Here is a 22645-nt window from a genome sequence, read left to right as displayed (position 1 = left end):
TTAACTCATTTAACCATGTCTGGTTGCCACTTGCACACAAAAACTAATGGAATTTATATAAATTAAAATCAATTTAATACCCCATTGTTTATTGGGCTAACAATGCAATGATGGAAACTTGAAAGAGATATGTACAGAAAACATTTGGGAAAGCAAATGTATAAATGGCAACTTAGAGAACAGGCCACATGGAAACCCTTTCAACGTTGAGCAGAAGTCTTCCAGGCTTGATCTGAAGAGCCGGGCGGATGGCAAGCAAAGCGAAAAAGCAGTCTACGGGAACTCTTGTGCCCCATACATTGATCGACTGCAGTTTCCGACATTTACTTACAAGAACTAGGAGTCCATTCTCAGTCACATGACGGCAGCTCCACAGCACAATCGTCTGGAAAACAACAGTTCATGGAAGTATATATCATCCATTAACAAAAAAAGTAGGCTCAAATTGGAATAAATCTTAGATCAGGCATGATCAATATTGGTAAACAATCACGTCTTGTGTTCAAGCAAAAGAAGTCAATGGTTAAAATTGGCTCCTCGCCACTACATGAGTGATAATGACGAAGGACACAGGGGTGTCTAAATTACTGCCTAAAATAAAAACCAGATCGCGAATTTTCCAGATAACGGACCTTCAAACATGGGCAGCTCTCTGCAATGGCAAATAAGGATTCGTCGGTTATAAATGTACCGCCAATATTCAGGTGTTGCAAGGAAATAGTTCTTGAAATCTGTGGAAAAGAGAAACATCGACCCAACAAGTAAAATCTATTCTTGAATTAAGAACAAAGTGAGGGAAGAAAAGAGATTCATTATTCTTGAATTGAGAACAAAGTGAGGGAAAGAAAGAATTATTCGTGAATTAGAAACATCAACCGAACAAGCAAAATCATTATTCTTGGACTAATAAATAACTGAGTGAGGGAAAAAAAGAATTATTCATTATTCTTAAATTAAGAACAAAGTGAGGGGAAAAAAATTATTCGTGAATAATGGACAACGTCAAGAACTTACAATGTAGACTTCTGCAAAGCAGAAAAATCGTACCTTTTTGGATGATGAAAAGGGAAAAGAACTCTCATGATATGAATTGGTGCTATTTACTTGAAAAAGTCACAACTAATAACCTGCTTAATCTTGTTTAACTAGAAACTTCCTAGCAACAAGAAACCCATATATGCAACTGCTTTTGGTAAGAAGTCCTGGATCCAGTATAGATAAGGGTCTGCCTAATCAGTAATCGTCTAAGAAGAATGTCTGCAACCCTGCATTCCCTCATCCAAACTGAATACTAGAGCAGCCACAAGCACAAAGTACAACACCCCCAATATAAACAGAGATCTAGCTTTAGATAAGCTCTTTTTCTTCAAGAAACATTCACCATGAGAAGTTCATTTAACATTTAGAACATCATTTTGATTTTGTGTTATTACCAAATACTAATATCTAAGATTGGTCACTAAATGTAATGGAAGAAAGCTGCAACAAATAGGATCAGATAATTGAAGGAACAGAGCTTGAAATGGTTGTTCATGATCAAATCTACAAAACTTTAAGAAGTGTTTGAGATGATAAGATCATTTACCAGTTGAACAACCCCACTATCTGTGATCCCTGTCACACCCCATAATGATATTGAAGTCAGCTTGTTGACACACTTTGCCAATGATATTTTGTACAGTCCATTGTCTGTTACTTGGCAACCCCAGCGGCTTCTTGAACTGAAAATATACAATAAGATGGATGAGGAACTGATTAATATATGGAATATACACATCATATACCGATAAATTGTGAAAACATATGAACGAACTAGCTATGTCTAGTTTCATGCAAAAGGTTCTCACATCTTTTGTCAATGCTAGCAGAACACAGCACACCCGACTTTTATAGTACAAAGCTAGATGAAACAACCAATAAAATATCCTTGACACTTGGTTGTGTATCCATTGTTAAAAAAAAAACCGAAAAAATAGAAATCACAATTATCAAGCTGCCTACATCTCCAATGCATCTCAAGAATCAAGCTGTCTTGGGGCTATTTGAAGAGGCTTTGCCCTAATGGCTATGCTATAGAAGATACCCCATTGTGCAACCAAAAATGCCGGTGTGACAGCATTCCAGGAACTTCTGCTGATTCTATGTAAATATTCAAGATTGGTTGACCACCCTTCACTATTTGACATCTCCCTTCATGCCCAGCTAACCAAAAGAAGGAAAACGAAAAAAGAAAAAAGATCCATCTTCTGCTTTCCAATCTTCACACTTCTTAAGAATCCCACTTCTTACATTTTATTACTCTGAACTGCAATAACAACCGCTCTTTACAGTACATTTGGAGTGATTTCCACGAAAGGATGCATAATCTTGACGCTCTAATGAAAGGGGTTGGCAATAGAATTAGCCAAAATCACACCATTTCTTTTAAAGATTATGGATTAAATTAGCCAAATTCACACCTATATTATTCACCAACACAGAACAGAACATGAAGAGTCATTGACCTGTTTCAAATCCCAATCTTTATCTAAAATTGCATTGCAGACATGGGGCATCCTCTGAAGAGAAAAATGATCCCAGAAATCCAGAAGAAGGATTGGGAATTTCCCAGTCTATTACCTGACCTAACACTAATCCAACACAGAAACTCATAAATTCAAACACTCCTCAATAATTATCACTAGGGTTATGCCTCAAATTCCAATGAAAAATAAAGGGCACCCACAATTCCAAACAATCGATGATTCCACAAACAAACAGTAGCCATAATCAGCAGGCAATCAAATTGCAAAAGCAAGGAAAAGCAACAAGAGTGAGAAAGAAACAGACATGTCAAGCTCCTTGAGGCCGTAAGCATGGCGAAGAAGACGAGCAATGGAGTCATCATCCATTTGCCAGCCGGCAAAACTCAGACTCTCTCTCCTTCCCAGAGATTGCTTCACTCCCTGCTTCCATTTCCTGCATACACTGCTCGCCCTGATACAAACATACCCACAAACCCAAACATCTAAGTCAACACAAAATACAAAGAAAATCATCAGGATCCTAAACCCCACCAACAAAAAGCATATTCTCACTGTGCCAAATCAGTGAAGGAAGTGAGCATAACAAATATATTAGCCAGCAGGTCCATTGGAAGCCGCTCAATCTCTGCTTCTTCCCCTTCTTCTCTCCCAGCCATGCTGCTGTCCTCAGTCCCCACCCAAACACAATTCAATTCTCTCTCTCCCTTTCTCTATGTATATACAGAATCAGAAACAGAGACAGAGAGAGGATGTGCTCATCTTCTCGTCATGGCTCAGTTTTCACGAATCTGCCATGTACCGCGCTTGCGTAATTACATAATTTACATGGTCCCGTGTCCTCATCTCTTTCTTTTCTTTCACGTGTACTTTCTCTGACTAAAATGCACCTATTGTTTTGTGTCGTAAGTTGTAACAAAAGGTCAGTTATTTTCTATTTTAAAAAGCATTTTCCAACAGCAAAAACAAATTTAATGTTTTCCCTGCAGTCGGTTTGTAACTTTCGATAATATGGATTGTGGACCACAATTTAATTTATTTATTTATTATTTTTAGGTGAGAATAATGTTTAGGCAAGGAATGGAGGTCATGACGTCAAAATATGAAAGCATTTGATTACTTGGAGAAGGAAATGGAATTAGTCCAATTTGGTTGGCTTTGGGATTAGTTTATTATAATGTTTTTTTAGAATTTTGGAATCACATTGACCTTACATTATCATGTGGTCATTCATATATGTGATTGGACCGATATAAATATTAAGAAAATTAATCATTGAAATAGTGATAAATAATTTTGCAGGCAACCAATAAAGAAAGATGAGAAGGGTAGAAATAAAAAGTTGATATTTTATGGAGAAATTATAAAAGGACATTTAAAAAAAAATTAATTGGCAAAAAAATTATGTATCTATTGGTATGAAATTTTTATATGTCAATTTTAATCAAGTGTTGGTTACATTGATTTCTTCATCAAAATCTTAATAAAAAAGTGAATTAATATTGGCTAAAACCAAAAAGTTTGAAGATAATAATATTGATTTTGATTCAATTTTAAATCCCTTTTAAAAGTAAAAACACCTTTATTGAATTTATATATAAAAAAAAGAGCCATTTAGCCATGTTTTTAGAAATTACTAAAAAGAATTCATACTTATTATTTTAAAATTATTCTTCATTTCACTTTATTTAAAAAAAATGATTTTAGGAAATGAAAGTGTTATAAAATTTTAAAAACATAAAAATATTTTTAAATCATAAGATCAAATAAACTCTAAAAGACTAAATTTATAAAAAGTAATTTTGCATTATGGATTTATATATATTTCAAAAATAAGTTTTCAAAATTTAAGGTTTGTTTATCTTTAAAATATTGTAAATATTGATTAATTATCGGCATTAAAAAATGATATAATTCAATAAAAAAAAATATTAATTAGTAAAAAGGGAGAACTATGGGCCGCAAAATTATTTAGCCGTCATCAAAATTAATTATGATAGGCTCCTATAGCCACAAGTTTTTCATATGTCAATTTTGATCCAATTCATCAATTTTTTCTTAAAAACAAAAGGGAAAGCTCAATTATTGGCTGTTTGGTTCTTATCTTCGGAAATAATGATTTTTTGTTGACGGACCATTTTCCAACTATTTAATATACAAACAACAAACCAAACATAATTTAAATTATTTTATATGCTTTTTAAAACAGAATTAAACATGGCCAGGCCTTGAGAGGCCTTAGAATCCACTGCCAACCAAACACCGTCTTCTCCTCCAAGATAATCTCTTCCCAAGTCCCAAGTCCCAACCACCCCCACCAAAACCAAAAGAAAAAAACAAAAAGGGAAAAACCATTTAAATTGGGAGAGTAAAATGTAAAATGTAAAATATAAACCATGAAGTGGGGGGTAATCAGCTGATGCGGCGGCACAGGGTGATCCCATCGCCAACAGGAAGCTGACAAATCTCGATCCGGGGATCAGCGGCCAGGGCCTTGTTGAGCTCCAACACGAAGTCCTTATAATATCTAACGTACTTGCGGAGAGGGGCATCAGGTGGTGCCACCACAGAGCCGTTCCATAGGGTGTTGTCGTAGCCTATCAATCCTCCAACCTTGACCAGATCAATCAGCCTTTTGTGGTAGTTCAGGTAGTTGTCCTTGTCAGCGTCCACGAAAATAAAATCGAACGTCCCATGATACTTTCCCTGCAATTTGGTGATAATTTTGAAATTACAATTCTGTTCAGATGAGGCATGGAGGATATTGGAGTGGGCTAGGGGCATTATTGTACTTACCATCTTCTATCATCTGATCAAGAACCGGGAGGGCTGGACCTTCTCTGAAATCAATCTTGTGTGCAAGACCAGCTTTCTCGATGATTGGAAGACCCAATTCGTAATTTTCACGGTTGATGTCCATAGCCAGTATCTGAATCATTCAAACAACAAGTTCGTTATTCATTTGTGCCTTGTTTGGTTGGTGAGAAACCCTGGAAAGTAAGTAAAACTGAATTTTCAATCCACTTGTTTATGTCCAGGAGGGAAAACCAGGTACAGGGAAGGAAATTGCTTGAAAATGATTAAAAGGAAATGGTTTTAATTTTTCATTAATAGTAATAATGTAATACTCCATGTTTCTTACGAACTTTTTACAAGGTGAATGGTCAAAATTTTTCTTTGCATTTCCTTGGTTTTCTACGAAACCAAACAGAGTGTTTTTTCTTTGATTTTGTCTTGATGGGTGATGGTTTTTTCTTACCTTTCCATCGTCGGGAAGAGCGAGGGCCGTGGCGAGGAGGGAGTAGCCGGTGTAAACGCCGATTTCCATGGTGTTCTTGGCGTTGATGAGTTTGAGCAGCATGTTCAAGAACTGCCCTTCATCAGCCGAGGTCGTCATAATGTTCCTGTCATCATTAATTCTTAAGCTCCATTAAAACCATCATCCTATTGATCCCATTAATCCAGTATGAATTCAGACACAGAGGTTGAATGAATCTCATCTCTCACCAGGGGTGTTTTGCAGTCAACTCCCGCAGCTCTTTCATGGGCTTCGGCTCTCTGGGATAAACGCTGGTCTCAAGTATATACTACATGATACACACATAAAAAAAAAAAAGAGAGTAAAAACCCTCCATCAGTCCCAAGAAAATAGCTTGAAATGGAACAATGGCAAATGGCAGTTCATGGATTTGAACTTTACCTGGTAAAGAGCATCACTCTGTAACAGACTCTTGTGGCCAACCTCCTGGTGTCTACCAGCTTGGTTTTGCTGCCCTTCCTGATTGCCAGCCATTTTTCTCAGTCTCCTCCTCCTTTCTCACTTGGCAGGTCAACCTAAATGGAAGGATACAGGGGAGTCCAAATATATAGAAAAAAGGTGGTGGAAGTTGGTCACCACTAGTGGAATTTACGTGAACGAAAATAAAATTTCCTTCATTCAAATCATTTCGGTTTCGAGAAAAACCCATCTAGAAAAAGAAAAAACAAAGTAAAGCCGTGGAGTTGGTGAATTGGCAATTTGGCATGGGTTTGGTTGGGACCCGCTCACCAACCTCTTCTTGACCCTTGATGTGTGGCCAACGCTTCTCTTCACCTACCGCCACATTGCCGTGATAAGCTTCCTTCGTGGGTTGGCATTTTGGTAGAGTGCGGATAAAAAAAGTAGACCCGATTTTCATCCTTGGGATATATAGATTAAAAGTAATTTATACTATGTAACACAAATGTGTAATTTAATTGAATGTCCGGCATTTCTTTAGGTGACAAATTTTTGGGTTAGGACCATACCCACGTACCCACCCTACAAGTCCATGATACGTGGTAGAATATAACTGGTGGGAGTAGGTGAAAGTCTCCAATATTCTCGTGTCATTCTTTGTACAACTGTTCCCCAATTGACTAAAGACAAATTTTACCGACCATTTTCTAGTTTTATATTTAAAATAAACAATTTTTATGAATCTTTATTTTCTTTATATAAGTTATTTATCATTCTTTATTTTCTTGATTTTGCCCAAACAAACAGTTCCTTAATTGCTATGTTGCTTTTCTTTGTCTTGCTCCTCCGCGTTGTTAAACAGTGGTATTTCCTCTTCAATGTTACTATTCTCCGATTCCATTATCAAAGCTTTGAATGAGCAAACCAAACCTGCCATTTCTAAGGCCCTGTTTGGATATGTATAATTTCTTTTAATATTTATGTTTTTTATACTTAATTCATATCTAAATGATATAAAAAAATTTTGTTAAAAAATTGATCATGATAATTTTTATATTTTTGACGATCAATATTATGAAATTTAAAAATAAAATAATTATATTTAATTTATTTATTATAATATTTTTTTAATATTTTATTTTTATGATGAGTTTTAGTATATAATTATTTGGTGCACTTAATGTAATCAAAGGGCAGACGTGCCCAGTGGTCACCCAAGGCTCTGTTTGGACGTGTTGTTTTGAGTTTGAGTCCTGAAAGCTCGCATTGACTAGGCCAAAAAATCGCCGAAATTCCATGGTTCGATATTTCCATGCCATGTGTCACTTTGGAGACCACCGACACCTGAAACACCCAAAATATTGTTCAATTTTTGAACCACTGAGCTACAATGTCATTTCAATAAATGGTATGGTAAAAAATATATATCAAGTTTTATTTAAATGTTTATTTCTACATTTATTTTTATAATAAATTCTAATAATAAATATGAAAATAATATAATAAATTTTAAAATAATAAAATACATATATAATTAAATTAAATATTATAATTTTCTTTTCATCTTAAATATATCTTTATATTTAAATATTATATATATTCTATTTAATAAAATTTAATATATTAATACATTTATATTTATATTTATCATTTAATTTGATATATCAAATATAAAAAATGAAATATTATTAAAAATTTTAATTATATATTTAAAATTGTATATTTATTTTATTTTTAATAAAATATAAATTATATATTTATGATGTCACCGATTCGATCGCAGTTCAACTATTGATCTAAACAGTGAGTCGTGAATCAATAAATTTTCTAATTCAATGTTTGGTTCGATTTCGAAAACATTGTAGTTAAATATAAAAGATTCAAAAAAGATTAATTAGAATAATTTATGACATAAAATGGGCATTAGGTTTATAAATTAAGCTAACATATTTTAAAAAACATGCACAAGTGATCAATCCATGCATCAAGCGCTCGAGCACTAAGCCTTGGAAGTGCTCAAGACTCTTGATGAGACTTGAGACAGAACTTTCTAGAATTTTGAACATATTTCTTTCCATGTTTCTAATGAATATTTTTGAGAAAATTCTATTGTCCACTAGGGATTTTTCTTTCCCTATAAATACCTTATTATAAAAGCTTTTACCTTTTGATATAAACTTTGGAAAAATCGGACCAAACTCTTGATTGTTTGGTTTTCTTATTCATGGGGGTACACATGGTGTTGCATTGCGAAAGTGAAGACTAGTGTAGTTAGTAGGGAGCAAGTCTTAGAGATAGCATTTGTCATGTAAATCTATATGCATTTTCTTTTGAAAATGGATTTGTGTTTTACATTCCTTGACCCCATGATTTTTATATCTACATACTATGTGGGAGACTTTGTGGATGATTTTTATTTTATTTATTTATTTATTTTTGCATTAAAAATTAATTATTGTATCCTTTTCATTCTCTAATAATTATTAAAGAAGAATTGAAAATAAAAATTTGGATTAAAAAAAATCAATACCCCTTCACTCCCTCCGCTTATTTTGTAAGCAAGGTGAAATTTAATGCAAATCTTGAAAATGAGGGCCTTTCATAATCATTAATTTTATAGAGGAAAAATCAATGTAAAATATCATAATCCTTTGAATGGAAGTCTAAAAATTTGATGGGTAAATAAATAAGTAACTAATAAAAGAATATATATTTGATTTAAAAATTCATACGCTTGACACAACAAAAATGAAGTGTATTATGTATGTATAAGAAGAGAAACTTTCAATTTTTAGAGTTACTTGAAACAATGTACAAGTTGTAAATTAAAAGACCTCTAAATGCATAGAAATTTTATTAGCTATTTGTAGTTTAATGGAAGTCTAAGAAATTCGCATCGATCTTTCTTTGTGATGATAAATATTAGTTAGGCATGTACAATGAACTAAACACATGTAATTCTAATAATAATAAACCTTTTGTTTTAAATTTTTAGTAATGGACTTTCTAGAAGCTTTGAATCCTAGAAAATCTTTCTAGAAGCTTACCATAAAAATTTCAAACACATGTTTAACATTGATCTTAAAAGGATATATAAAAATGGGCTATTTGATTACATTTTAGGAAAATAAGATTCCAACCTCATTGTAAAACTGAAGTCTAAAATAATGGAATGCGATTTAAGCCATAATTTTGATTTCATACCTTTTATGAAAACGTAGGAAGAGGATAAGCATTCATGTTGAAATCACAAAAAGCTCTTTTAAGTGATTTAGAGTTTGATCAGTATTTTTCCCTTTCTTGGACTCAAAAGTTTTGAAATCAAATCTCAAATCATCTTTACACCAATAGAGAAATGCTAGCAAAAGTTACCTTTTGTGTTTGCTTGAAGCCTTGAACAAGTCTTTCATTCAAAGAATGCAAGTTACTTTTGTTCAGACCTTTTTATGGAACATATGACCAAACCAAGGGATTAAGTGCTTACAAGTGTAGCTTGCCGTCCTTTCTAATAACTAACAATAATTTTGGTAGAAAAGTAAAATTATCTCTTAAGATGAGATAATTATTATGCTTTCTTTTTAAATTATTCTAAAATATTTGTATTTTAAAAAAATATAAAAAAATATTATGAAAGTTGGGTTATCAAATATGTTTTCCTTTCGTATGGTTCATGAGGGTCAACTCATTCCGAATATCAATCCCAATTAATATTAATTGCATGCTACGATTAGCCTAAGTGAAGTCCGAATGGTTAGTAATCCTATATATATATATTTTACTTTGAAAAATAAGAATAATTATCATAATTTTCACTTTCAAGTGACCTTTTAATATTACTTATTGTTTAAGAAATTTGAACTACTCGTTACCCCCCTCACATGGTAATTGATAATATTGTAGGAATAATTGCATTGTCAACATTGTGGTGATCTCCTTGATAATTTACTAATATAACTTATTGCAGTAATTGTACATCAGGATATGTTTCCATGCAGGGAAGATTTTAGAGTTCACTTACGTCTTTATAAAGTTATCATCTCTTCCATTTTCTTTTCAAATCTAAAACCTCTAGGCCATGGAAGAACTTGAAGTAGATCATCAATGTCCCTCAGAGGCTTCTAGCAGCTCTGCAACATCAGAGGGAACTCCATCCAAGGATGGGGAAAAGTCGAAGACGTTGAAGATGAAAGGAAAAGGAAAAGTTATTGCAGAGGGTTCTGAAGCAGAGCCAAAATCCGAATCGGGTTCAAGCCTTTTGCTTGATCTAAGGCTCTCCAATGACGATTCTACGGTGGAACTCAACCTGTGCAACTCTCTCAACATGGCTTCTTCACCGAAAACGAAGATGATGGAACGTGAAAAACAATCCGATAGGCGGGTTTTTTCCTGCAATTTCTGCAAGAGAGAGTTCTCCACTTCACAAGCACTGGGTGGACACCAAAATGCACATAAACAAGAGCGTGCAATGGCAAAAAGGCGACAAGGTATGGATATGCCAGGCTTTGGACATCCACACGTTCATTATTATACCTATTCAAGCATCCCACACGTCCCTTTATATGGCTCTTTCAATAGGTCACTTGGGGTGAGGATGGAGTCTATGATTCACAAGCCTCCTTACTCATGGATGACGCCGCCGCCATCTGGGTACCAATTTGGCCATGGTGGGTGGCTTAAGCCTACCATGATGAGCCCACAATCATCTTTTGAGCATAGAATGAGAAGGGAGGATTTTCAAATGCACGGTGGTGGTAGTAGTGGATTTGGAGCTCCTGCAGGGCCTTCTTCTACGATTGAGGGAAGTGGTGGTGGTGCAATTTCAAGCCTTGTTGGAGGTTCCAATTCAAACGGTAATGACTCCAGCATTTTGGCTAACAAGACAAGTGGAGGTGATAATCTTTGGCAAGGGGGCCATAAGGAAGATGATCAACCAGGGGGACTAAATCTAGATTTGTCTCTCTAGCTTTGATCATTGTTCCTATTCTAAATTGCTATGGTTGATGTCTGGTGTTTCTTTGAGAATTTTTTTCTTCTATTCCAACTCATGATTATTTTATGGAAAATAATGCATCTTCCTATGAAAAATAAGTATACATACTTATTTACTATATATATATATATATATATATATATATATATATATATATATATATATATATATATATATATTCAATGAGGCAAATTGATTATTAAAACTTAGAATCTCCTAATTTGATTTGGTTCGAGTTTATTTAATCATGTGGTTTGTAGGTGACTCCTTGGTTTGAATAACCTATAGACTTAGATTGGTCTAGCTAGTACTGGCAAATCCGTGTGAGAGATTGAAGACCCCTTCGTGTGAAATGGTAATGGTTCACTCACAAAGATTTGAGAAAATATCAAGGATAATTGCCTTTGTGTTCAAAATGATTTTCTTTTTAAAAATTGAAAATATTCACTTAACTAAGATATTTAACAAAAAAAACTAGTTTATTTCTATGATTAAACGGAGATGTAATCTCATTAAAACAAGGGGTATTATGTAATCATACACCACCTCAAAAAATCAAAAAGGAATTTTTTTTTCCATTAATGCACTTGTTTTTAAATTTATTCCAAAATTACCCTTACGCATCAACCCCTTCTACCCTTTCTCTCTCCCCCCTTTTTTTAATGGGGCAATTGTGTTTTAGACCCGATTGAACCCAAAAATTAAGCTTTGGTTTATATAAGTTCATCATTTAAACCTCAAGACTCAAGGAAGTGTGAAAATTGGAAAGAAATATATGATTTTTTATCTTTCTAAAAGTGACGTACATTTGTTGACTATGAAAAAAAAAAATAGTAAAAAAACATTCATTTAAAGTTTATTCATTTTGTAAACCTCAATAAAATTCAATATAATTTAGTGATTTGGAAAAAAAAAATGCCATTTTCCAAAAAAATAAAAATAAATTATTATTATTATTATTATTTAAAAATCAAACACCTTGAAAAGTATATATTTTTAAAATTGTGTATATAAAAACTAACTAAAAATATGTTATATTTATTTTTTTAAAATGATATATTTTTAGAATACATTTTTAAAAAAAATTAGTTTTCTAAAAATAATAAATTTTCAGAATAATTATTAAAAAAAGAATAAAGATAAAAAAGTTTGTCAAACATTATGGTAAAAAATAGTTTTGAAATATATATTGGTCTTTTCATATTTTATATTATCCACATCAATTATACAACTTATATGAATTAAAACTTAATTTTTGGGTCCAATTGAATCCAAAACACAATTGTTCATTTTTTAATCCACTAAACAAAACAAAACATAGGTTTAGTATTTTTCCAAAAAATGTTAGTAAATGTTTTTCCTTCAAAATCCAGTGGATTTATCTCATATGACATGCTATCAATGTCAAGACGCATGTCATCATGCGGGTTGTCCTCATGATCTTCATCCTCGACAGCCTGGTGGCTAGGAACCCTAGTATGACTCTGAAATATATGCCATCATTAGTGCTGTACATCACAAATTATATATGCCTTGATGAAATCAAAGCCAAGCGTTAATAACAAATACTCTGCAGTCTGCACCTACATTAAGAACAACATGAGTAAAACCTTCAACCAAATTAGCAGGGAATGTTGGCATAGTAATGAAAATAGCTTGAAGATGACAATTTCTCCAAAAGTTTATTTCCATATGTATTACCAATGATGTGGCAATCACAATAAATAAATGAATGGAAACATTATTTGTGTATCAAAGCAAACAAGAGCTTGATAATCAAATGACAGCCAACCCAAAATTGTATAGTGCCGCCACGGCCTTGGAATTCTATTGGGTTGCGAACCTAGTATGGAAAAACAAGCTGAAATATAAGAGCTAGATCCAGGGTGATTTATTACAATTAATGTGAAAAGAAAATTCATGGAAACAACTATTCATGATTTGTGCAATTAGGACGTGGAAACATCAATGTAACATCTCAAGGAACAAATTTAGAAAATAGGGAATGGAAAAGAAAAAGGAGAAGGATGTGGTGCATTCCAAAGAAATTTTTTCCTAGGATCAGAACTACATGACCAGGGGGCAATTGAGATGACTATGACTATACAAGAAATTAAAGGGAACTCTTGAAGTCAGAAGAAAAGGTTCTCTCGCCTTATGCGCAAATTGTCATGATATTCCATTCTTTGTTGCTGCAGCCTTGACTTCCATTGATTTAACCCTTTCTTCTGGACAAGAAATCGTTGTGGAGCAAAGATCCCCAAATTTTTTGATAACATGGAACAAACAAAAGAGGTGACACATATTAAAAGAATTCCAGTTTCAATCCTTGGCTTCCTCCCAATGTGATGGGTTACTGATTTTCATATAAATTGCTAAAACTAGTATTGTTCATTTTCTCCCTGTCAATGTGATGGATGTGATGGGTTACTGATTTTCATATAAATTGCTAAAACTATTATTGTTCATTTTCTCCCTGTCAATGTGATGGGTTACTGATTTTCAAATAAATTACTAAAAAGTTGTTCTAACTTTTAACTGCAGGAATAACTAGTTTGAACGTAAAAAGTCATTTTCTATGGACTAGTTTGCAAATGATAAATGCCCTTTTCCCTGGGTGTTCTTTATAAGAAAAATACACTCTGAAAACAGTGCCTATTGTAAGATAGACTTCTCTTGCAAGGTTTGATTGACTGTTGCTCCCTGTTGAGTATATGAAAACACCAAGAAAAAGGTAAGCTAAAGTTCATTGGGCTTGGGATGTTGTTCTTTGGTTTGGTTTTGAACATATAGTTAGGATGGATTCAAGTGGAGTTTAGGTTTTTTTTTTGTTTTAAAACTTTTTTGCTCAACCAAAATTCAATTCATCAAAACAATGTGACAGTTGTATTAGAGTCTGGCACTGCACTTACACCTTATGCAGATCTCTTGAAGTCCCAACAGAAGATGGCCTTTTGCACATACAAGTTTACGCATTTTTCTTTTTGTTCTTTCCATTCTTGTTGCAGTCCATTGCTGAAAATAACTTGCTTTATTTACTATTTCAAACTATTTGGGTTGTCAGGCTACGTTAAGTGCACTAGCTGCTCATGTTTTTCTTTCTCTTCCTCTCCTCTTCCCCTCAACATCCAAATTCTTTGTGCTTTGTAGTGTTTAAAATAAGGAATTTAATTGACTGCTTCTGTTCATGTTACTTGTGCTTTGGTTTATGGTCCCGCTGGCAGAATTCACAGAGGGGTGTGTTCAACCCTTTTTGTACAACTTTGATGCAACAAAGTTAAAGGTTGAAGAAGATACATCAACTTTTGAGGCTCAGGCGAAGGAGGATAAATCTGCTCTTGAGGATCTGTTCTCATACAAAGGTTGACCTTGAAGTGAAAGTCTTTTATGAGTTAGTCATCATTGCAGAAATCCAAACTGGACTGGCATAGCTAAAGTCTGCCAGAGTTGAAGAGGCTGAACAAATACAACTCACCAGAAAAGCCTTTAGCTTGAAGATGTGATGCAGTTATCTTATTCCAAAGTAGAGGATACTGCAAAAGCCTTGAGTCGTTCTCTATTTGACATTGAAATTTTGTTTGGATATATGTTTGGAAATATGCAATTTTCTGTTAAAATTTTCTTGCTTCAATGCAATTTGGATACGTGTTTTATATCTATATATATATATTATAGGTAGCATGATTATGGCACATGTGGTTTGGCCATATAGATGAGAGGAGATGAAGGGTTTGAGCAAATTAGGTTTGCTTAGTAGAACATAAGACTTTACCACTCATTGATTGCTTGGAAATAGTGCAAATTAAATTTGATGTAGATATATTCATGGATTAAAGATGGTTTAAATTACATCCATTTAGATTTTTAATCTCTCTCCATCGCATAGTGATGAAAAATATATATTAATTTCTAAAAATAAATTATCTCTGTATATATTTTGGGGCGACCAAAACAACATTTTATCATGTTAATTGGCGGTTTTTTAGAAAAAACTTTGCTGAGTTATGATGTACTAAAAACTTGTTTTTATACCAAATCTTAATAAAGTATTAATGCTTTGCATTGAATCCCCAAACTATGTATGACAACTTCCTTCTTTATCTTCATGGTATTAAACAATCAATTTTCCTAAAAGTTAAGTTTAAGTTTTTAAGATTTGGGTTTACAATGTATATCATACTCTTCAATGCCCTCCCTAGCTCATATATACATGTAATTTTTTTTTTGGCTTGCACATGAGTTTAATAAATTAATTTTTTTTAAAACTTTATTTTGTAGAATTTTGGTTCACAATGTATATCATAATAATTCAATCCCATATTTTAAAAAAGTTGATATCATAAATAATACAAGTATACAAAGAGAAACAAGATATGAATGAGGAAAACCAAAGGTACTTTATTTTAAGTTTCTCTATATAGCATTTTTCTTTCTGGTTCTTCTTGAAGAGCCGGATGAAGAGAATGATTTTCTAATGAAAAACAATGGTGATATTTCATTATGGGAAAGCGTACAAATATATAGAAAAGATGGATATATATATATATTTTTTAAAAAGGAAGTAAAGTCATGCTTCAACCTTGTTCAAGGGATTGTGCTGGTTGACTAGACACTATACACCTATAAGAAATACCCTTCGATATGACCATATGTACATTGAGCAAGATTGTCTTTCAACGGTAATAGGTTAGAGATAATTCTTGAGAGCAAATTTTGGAGTTAGTGGGCTAGAGATAACTATTAGAGTAGAGCTGGTTGTCAACAAGTATGCAAGATTGGCTGACAGTGTATCATCACCATGATTTACATGAATTTTGGAATTATTTCCATCATCAATTTTATAAGGCCCCTCAAATTGGTGAGTGTAAAATTGTGAACTCCTTACTTGAAACGAAATTGATCAAACAAATTCTGGTGAAGTGGTTTAGTGAGGACATCAACAATCTACAGTTGACTTGGAAAATAATGAGTGGTGAGAGCTCCAATTGCTATGTTTTCTCATACAAAGTGATAATCCAATTTGATATGTTTAGATCTTTGCATGAAAGATAAGGGTTGATAGACATATGAGGGGCACTCATACTATTAGAGAGAGGTTGAGGTGGTCGTTTGAGTTGGATGCCAATGTCTTTCAGTAAGTATGTAAGCTATGCTATTTCAGATGTGGTAGATGCTAATGCACAATATTTTGCTTCTACACTGAAGTGTGAGATTGTTGGTTGTTTTTTGGATGACCATAATATGTAATTTGAACCAAAGAATATACAATATCCTATTGTACTTCTTGTGGTAGGACAACTGGTCTAGTTTGCAGCAAGATAATGTTAGCATACTTTGAGCAAGAAATCGTAGGCTAAAGGTTAATGAGTCTTTGAGATATCTGAGTATTCTTTTTAATGCCTTAAATGCTCCTTGTTGGGTTCTGGAAGTGTTGGCACATACGAGTCAAAGTATGGGTGATATTGGGGTGTGTGAATGTAAGATATTGTAAGACCCCCACAATGCCATTTGGTATTGAGTGGCATTAATAGCTTCTTGATCATCATATAGACTTGCTACTTTGATTACAACTGGAGTATTTATCTTCAAGGACTCTAGCTAACATCTTAGATCGTTCAAGTAAATCTCTAGTATATTTTGTTTGTGCAAGGAATAAACCATCAGGAAAATATTTCACTTCAAGGCTAAGGAAATGGTGAAGTACTGCCTCAAGATCCTTTAGAGCAAATTCTTGACCAAGTTGGGTAATGAGAGACTCCATGAGTGTTGCATTACTACCTATGATAATTGTATTATCAATATATACAAACAATAGAATTAGAACATCACCATTTTTATAAATAAATAAAGAAGGATCAACTTTATTGTAATGATTAAAGTCTAAGGTTAGCAAATATTGAGATAGTCTATCAAACAAGAACGAACTAATGTTCGTGCAGAAGCACCCCCTCAAGAGAACACTTTGAACTCTCATTCCATGATCATAATGAAGTAAGCTATGAGATAATCCTGAAGTAGGAACATCCCTGGCATTGACTACAACTAAAATGAATCCTATTAGTGAACCAAAGATATTAAAAGCAATCTTCAAGCATCCAAATTAGGTCCAAGCAATGGAAGATGAACTAGGTGCTCTGCACAACAACTGCACTTGGATACTTATGCCATACTCTAATAATGTAAACGTTGTGGGGTCTAGACGGGAATTCAAAACAAAATATAAGGAGTTGCTCATAGCATATGGTTTCTCAATGTCGATGTCCTTGTTTCATCTTACAAGGTCAAAATGTTCTCTACTTATAGCCTCTTTTTCCATTTTTTCTTCTCAAGCTTAATTTTTCTCAATCAGATGCATTACATTTTCAAGTCTAATAAATGATAAAATCCAAGTATTATAGAAGAAATAACAATTAACGTCTACTGAAATTTAGAACAGGTTATTTGTTGAGCTAGGAAAGATGCTTTGTGAACCCAATGGATTCATGCATCCAAGCTATGGATTTGCAATATGTTCAAATAAATATAGAGGCATTGACTGCAATTTTTCACAAGACAAGAGGGTCACTCTTTCTTTACACCTCCAGCAACATTCGATTAATTCTAACACATGATATCCCACCTTCAAAGCAGTCAATAATGCCACTGATGAAAAATTCAGATAACTTCAAACAAGAAAGAGCAAGCTTATAACAAGATTTTGTGTCAAATATATTAATGCCAAAAGCAGCCTCTACATGAAACCTCAAAACACTTTCTGAATACACTATCAAACAGGAAGTAGCTACTGCTTCCTGTCCATGATTGATGTGAGCCGAGGCAATTATTCCTGGTGAGGATTGGACTCTCAGGTAGCCAAGGCAGTCTTCTTGCAAATGGGGCACGAGTTCTTCTGTACCAGCCATTCCCTGATGCAGGCAACATGATACTCGTGCTCACAATCTAGCTTTCCGATGTCATCATCATCTGCATACTCTTCCTGAAATAGGTTACAAAGCAGAATATTACAAACAAGCAGTTGAAAGACAGGTAATAAAACAAATAAATTAAATACAAACCAAAAGATAAAATATTAATTAACTCCAACCTGACATATGCAGCAAGTTTCCTCACCAACACAAGGGCCTGTTGCTAAGCAAATATACTTCCTTTGCTTCAGCCTTGCCATAATCACTTCCTTGCTCAACCCTGTGCTGACATTTCCAATGTGCTCTTGGAGAGCAAGCAGTTCCTGAGCCCAAAACTGTTAGTATTTCTCTAAAATAACAACAATCTAATTATGCATAGTAGATGTTTTTCTTTTGAAATCTTTGAGTCACCTCATACGACATGTTATCAATGTCAAGACGCATGTCATCATTCTCATCATCCTCATCTTCATTTTCATCAGGCAGGTAAATCACGTCTAATAACCTCCAGTAGCCTGGAAACCTAGTATGACTCTGGATACATGCCACTATTAGTGTGAATAAAAAGAATATGTATGCCTTGAAATTAAAGCAGGAATGTGAAAAATTAACACACTCTTCGGCTACAGTAGAAACAGAATAAGGAAAGTATTTTAACCAAATAGTAGGACATAGTTAGTCTCATGTCACTGCTAATTAATAATTATTTGAAAACAGCTTTGAAATGGCAATTAATTTCTTCACACGTTAATTTATGTCCCATTTAGCACCAAGGTGACAAGGAAAATCAAATAAATGAATGAATAAATGATTTGTGTATCAAAGCAAACAAAGAGATCTATAATCAAAAGAAAACTAACCCGATACTGTATGGTACCACCACGGCCTTGGAGTCCCATTGCATTATGAACCTGTTGGGGGAAAACAAGGAAATTAAGAGCTTCAGCCCAAGTGATGATTTATTACCATTAGCAATTAAGGAAAGAGAATTCCTGGTAGCAAAAATTCTTAACTTGGGTAAGCAAGGATGGAACGACATTGTAAGATCTCAACCACTAATTAAGAAGAAATGAAGAATAGAAAAGAAACAAGCAGAATGATACCATGTATTTCAAAGGAAATTTTCAACACTACTGAAAAACAAAAATCAAACCCAAAGCAATTCAATCTTTTCAAGAGATGAGATTGTGACTCCACAATAAATGGATAGATGCAAAGGCAACTCTTGAAGTTCTAGAGAAAAAGGAAAAAAAATGATTTTTTCACATCACCATTCATGGAAGTCCAAGTTAAGATATGGTGGTAAAGAAAGATTAGGAAAGGAAAAATGGATGATAAGCTGACATCAATGGTTTTTGGATGAATTGGCAAAAAATTGATCAAATTTAGTATAACCAAAGAATGAACAATTAGATTGTCAGAGAATGGAACTGCAATCTACACAAGATCAATTGAAGCAGTAAAACTTTAAGAAGATACTGGGGTCTAGCAAACCTCCGATCTTAATCTGCTTCTGATACGAGGATCATTTACTTGTGGAATACCACCACCTTGTGCCAAGGCTGCGTCAAGGATTATGACAACCTGACCTGGATTTTGGGTTGGATCTCGTTGCCAAAGAGAACTACGAGATTGCCAGAAGCTATTATTTTGCTGTCCGGCTTGCTCAGTGTTTGATCCTCCTGAATGCTGCCTCCTCTGCTCAGGGGCAGTAGGTACCAAATCCTGTTGGTTGGGAGGATTAGGTCTCCGCCGAAGAATTCTCTCTAGGATTTCTCCAGTTCCTGCAGCTGAGCTTGGACCTGCCAGCATAGAAGATAGTTCTCCCATGCCAACCCCAGGTGTGGCAGTACTGTTTGAAGAAGTATTAGATGTGGATTCTTCACGCTGTCGGCCAGAAGAGCTTAAACCACTCTCACTTGCACTTCTTTTCAAAGACCGATCAATATGACTTGGACCTTGCCTGCGTTCATCACCTTCCATATTTCAAAGGTTGCTGACCTGAAACCACATATTCCATAGAAAACTCGCATGAAGCTTTTGTCAAGTTATCATAAAATTATCAGATAATACATTTGTGCGAGGGTTGTAATGTAAAATCATATTAGAAAACTAATTGATTAACAAATAAAATTTTGCGTAAGGAAAAAGTAAATAAAAGGAGATCTTTTCTTTAAGATTTTTTTCCCAACTAAGGAAAATAAATTGGTGTAGCAAAAACATTTTTATGGTCACAAATAAATATCACTACCAACTAGTTTCAGATATAATTCACAAAACCCCTCACCCTCGTTAGAAAAGATGATCTTTGAATTGGTGTATAGATTGGCTGTTGATTTACAAAAACAAAATGATACAAAAAATACAAGTAAATTAATATAGGTAAACTAAAAAAATTTTCGCATCCTTGATTGTTCATCAGCAATTTGCTTGGACGAATGAAGATTTGAACATCCATGAGATGTATAGATCCTTTAACAAACAGAAAGGAAACAAAAAATTAAAAGGAAATACCAACAAATAAAAGCTCCTTTTTCACAAGTAGATTTCAAAGATGTAGCTCTAAACCATGAAGCCTGAATGAGGGCAAGGACCAGATTGATAAATTGTATATAGTTTTATTTTCAAAGATGACCATGTAGGTTTTGGTAGATCAAAGAAATGGATCTCTTAAGGGAAAAAAGATAAAAATAAAAATAAAAAAATACAGAAAATCTTCCAAAAGAAAAAGAAATAGAAAGATGAATGGCACTCCTCTATTATCTTCAAAGATCTGCACTTAAACTGCAGGCGCAATAATAATTTTTGAGATTGATGGAATACCTTCTTATGAATGTGGGTAATTCAAATTAATTAACAATAATGCTTTATGAATATATCCCTCAAAAACCTGCATCTTGATTTTACAATCTTGAAATCACTTTAGAGAACACAGTTCATATAAAGAAATCCCTTTATGGTCAACATCTTTTAAGAAAACCAAAACCGACCATGGAGCAATCCCTGTAGAAACCATTTAGATTCAAAATCAAATGCCAATTCCAAAAACTGAAAAAACACAAAGAATCACCATGTTAGTATCCACTGATCTCACATATGATGAAAAGAAAGGAGATTATACCCAGCAGATGAAAGAAAAGGTGGATGAAATGAATCAAACCTATGTCCCACACTCAAGAACGCTTTTTTATGATACCTTCAGTCTGATAGCTCTCTTTTGTAATCTCACTCTTCTCTCTGCAGACGCCTATTGAAGAGGATGTAGAGAGATCGCACTTGTTTATGGAGAGAAAGAATGAAAGAATGAGAATAACTGGTGAGTATTTCAAATGAGGATACATGTCATATCATAATTACATTTCCAAAACTGACAACTAGGTGTCCTGCTGGAGACACACCATATACAATGTGGAACTGCAATAAGAGACTCGTGTCACTGAACCCTTGTTACTTTTTCGCTCTCTAAACTCTATGGAAGGTGCCTTCTTCAGTCTCCACCAACTCTCAGCCTTATTTTTCTTCAATCTCTCTTCCCTTTTCCACTTTCACGTCTATGAGAGTTGCTTCGAATTTCCCTTCACATGGCATTTTTGTTTGTTCTTTACTAATTTTGTCATTATTTGCTTCAGTTTTTTTCCGTCTTCACTCTGCTCTTCTTTCTTTTTCACTCAATTCCTCTGCTTGTAAGTTCTCTCATTTGGCTAATTCTCTTTCCTCTTTATTGTTCTTGTTCCTTTTATTGATAAAAGCTTTATATATATATATATAATTCATTTTGATAATTTTATGTCTAACATATGTGTGTTTGGCATGGATGTTAATTTGTTTCTTCTAGTTTTTATTTTTTAATTTATTATTTTTAATTTTTTTTTATTGTATCATCATTTTTCTTGTTTGAGCTACTTACGTACTTTATTATCATTTGCTTTTTAATTTGTTTAAGGTTTAGGCATTGTTACATTAAATTACTTCAACTCACCATTTCTATATTTTGTACTAATGTTTGGTACCAATAATTACCTTAAAATAACTACAAATAGTATAATAGTAAAAGAATAAAGGTTGCATTGTTTATGATATCATAGAATACTAGTTTAGAATGTGGTTGTGTAACTCGTATTATTTTTTTTATAATATCATTGTTCTTCGTTAATTTACCTAAGTTGGAAACAATGTTATTACGCATGTTGTTTTTCAATTGGAATGATGAAATATATTTATACTAGCTACAAATCATACCTTTAATATTTTACGATTATCGGCGACAAACTATACCTTTACTATTGTACAACTACTGACAAATTATCCATTTTTCATTTTCCTAAAATAACAATCAACTTATTAAAAGTATAATCATTAATGAAAAACTATAACTTTACTATCGTACAACTACCGACAAATTATAACTTTACTATTGTACAACTATCGACAAATTATACCTTTACTATTATACAACTATTGACACATTGTCCATTTTTCATTTTCTTAAAATAACGATTGACTTATTGGA

At 33.5% G+C, this 22645-nt stretch overlaps 4 protein-coding genes across 4 annotated transcripts; 1 reads left to right on the top strand and 3 right to left on the bottom strand.

Moving 5' to 3' along the window:
• Positions 1–30: 30 nt before the first annotated feature.
• Positions 31–3314, bottom strand: LOC117918777 (F-box protein At5g67140). Its single transcript, XM_034835666.1, has 5 exons — positions 3078–3314; positions 2830–2976; positions 1586–1721; positions 633–731; positions 31–385 (listed from the first exon to the last, which is right to left on the bottom strand). The coding sequence occupies exons 1-5, from the start codon at positions 3179–3181 to the stop codon at positions 173–175; spliced, it is 699 nt and encodes a 232-aa protein (XP_034691557.1). The 5' UTR covers positions 3182–3314; the 3' UTR covers positions 31–172.
• A 1379-nt stretch (positions 3315–4693) lies between these two features.
• On the bottom strand, positions 4694–6368 carry LOC117917531 (caffeoyl-CoA O-methyltransferase-like). The gene is made up of 5 exons (XM_034833841.1): positions 6223–6368; positions 6030–6109; positions 5782–5926; positions 5319–5451; positions 4694–5227 (listed from the first exon to the last, which is right to left on the bottom strand). The coding sequence occupies exons 1-5, from the start codon at positions 6313–6315 to the stop codon at positions 4935–4937; spliced, it is 744 nt and encodes a 247-aa protein (XP_034689732.1). The 5' UTR covers positions 6316–6368; the 3' UTR covers positions 4694–4934.
• Positions 6369–10315: 3947 nt separating this feature from the next.
• On the top strand, positions 10316–11203 carry LOC117917229 (zinc finger protein 6-like). Its single transcript, XM_034833431.1, has one exon. It carries the CDS (start codon positions 10316–10318, stop codon positions 11201–11203), a length of 888 nt encoding a protein of 295 aa, XP_034689322.1.
• A 6871-nt stretch (positions 11204–18074) lies between these two features.
• On the bottom strand, positions 18075–20118 carry LOC117917227. Its single transcript, XM_034833428.1, has 6 exons — positions 19630–20118; positions 19531–19572; positions 18996–19046; positions 18547–18669; positions 18315–18458; positions 18075–18206 (listed from the first exon to the last, which is right to left on the bottom strand). Exons 1-6 carry the CDS (start codon positions 20116–20118, stop codon positions 18075–18077), a joined length of 981 nt encoding a protein of 326 aa, XP_034689319.1.
• Positions 20119–22645: the final 2527 nt, after the last annotated feature.

This window comes from Vitis riparia, chromosome 7 (assembly GCF_004353265.1).
Source record: "Vitis riparia cultivar Riparia Gloire de Montpellier isolate 1030 chromosome 7, EGFV_Vit.rip_1.0, whole genome shotgun sequence".
NCBI classification, from domain to species: Eukaryota; Viridiplantae; Streptophyta; class Magnoliopsida; order Vitales; family Vitaceae; genus Vitis; species Vitis riparia.
The sequence above is the reverse complement of the archived record's forward strand: the minus strand, read 5'-3'. Positions and strand labels throughout refer to the sequence as shown.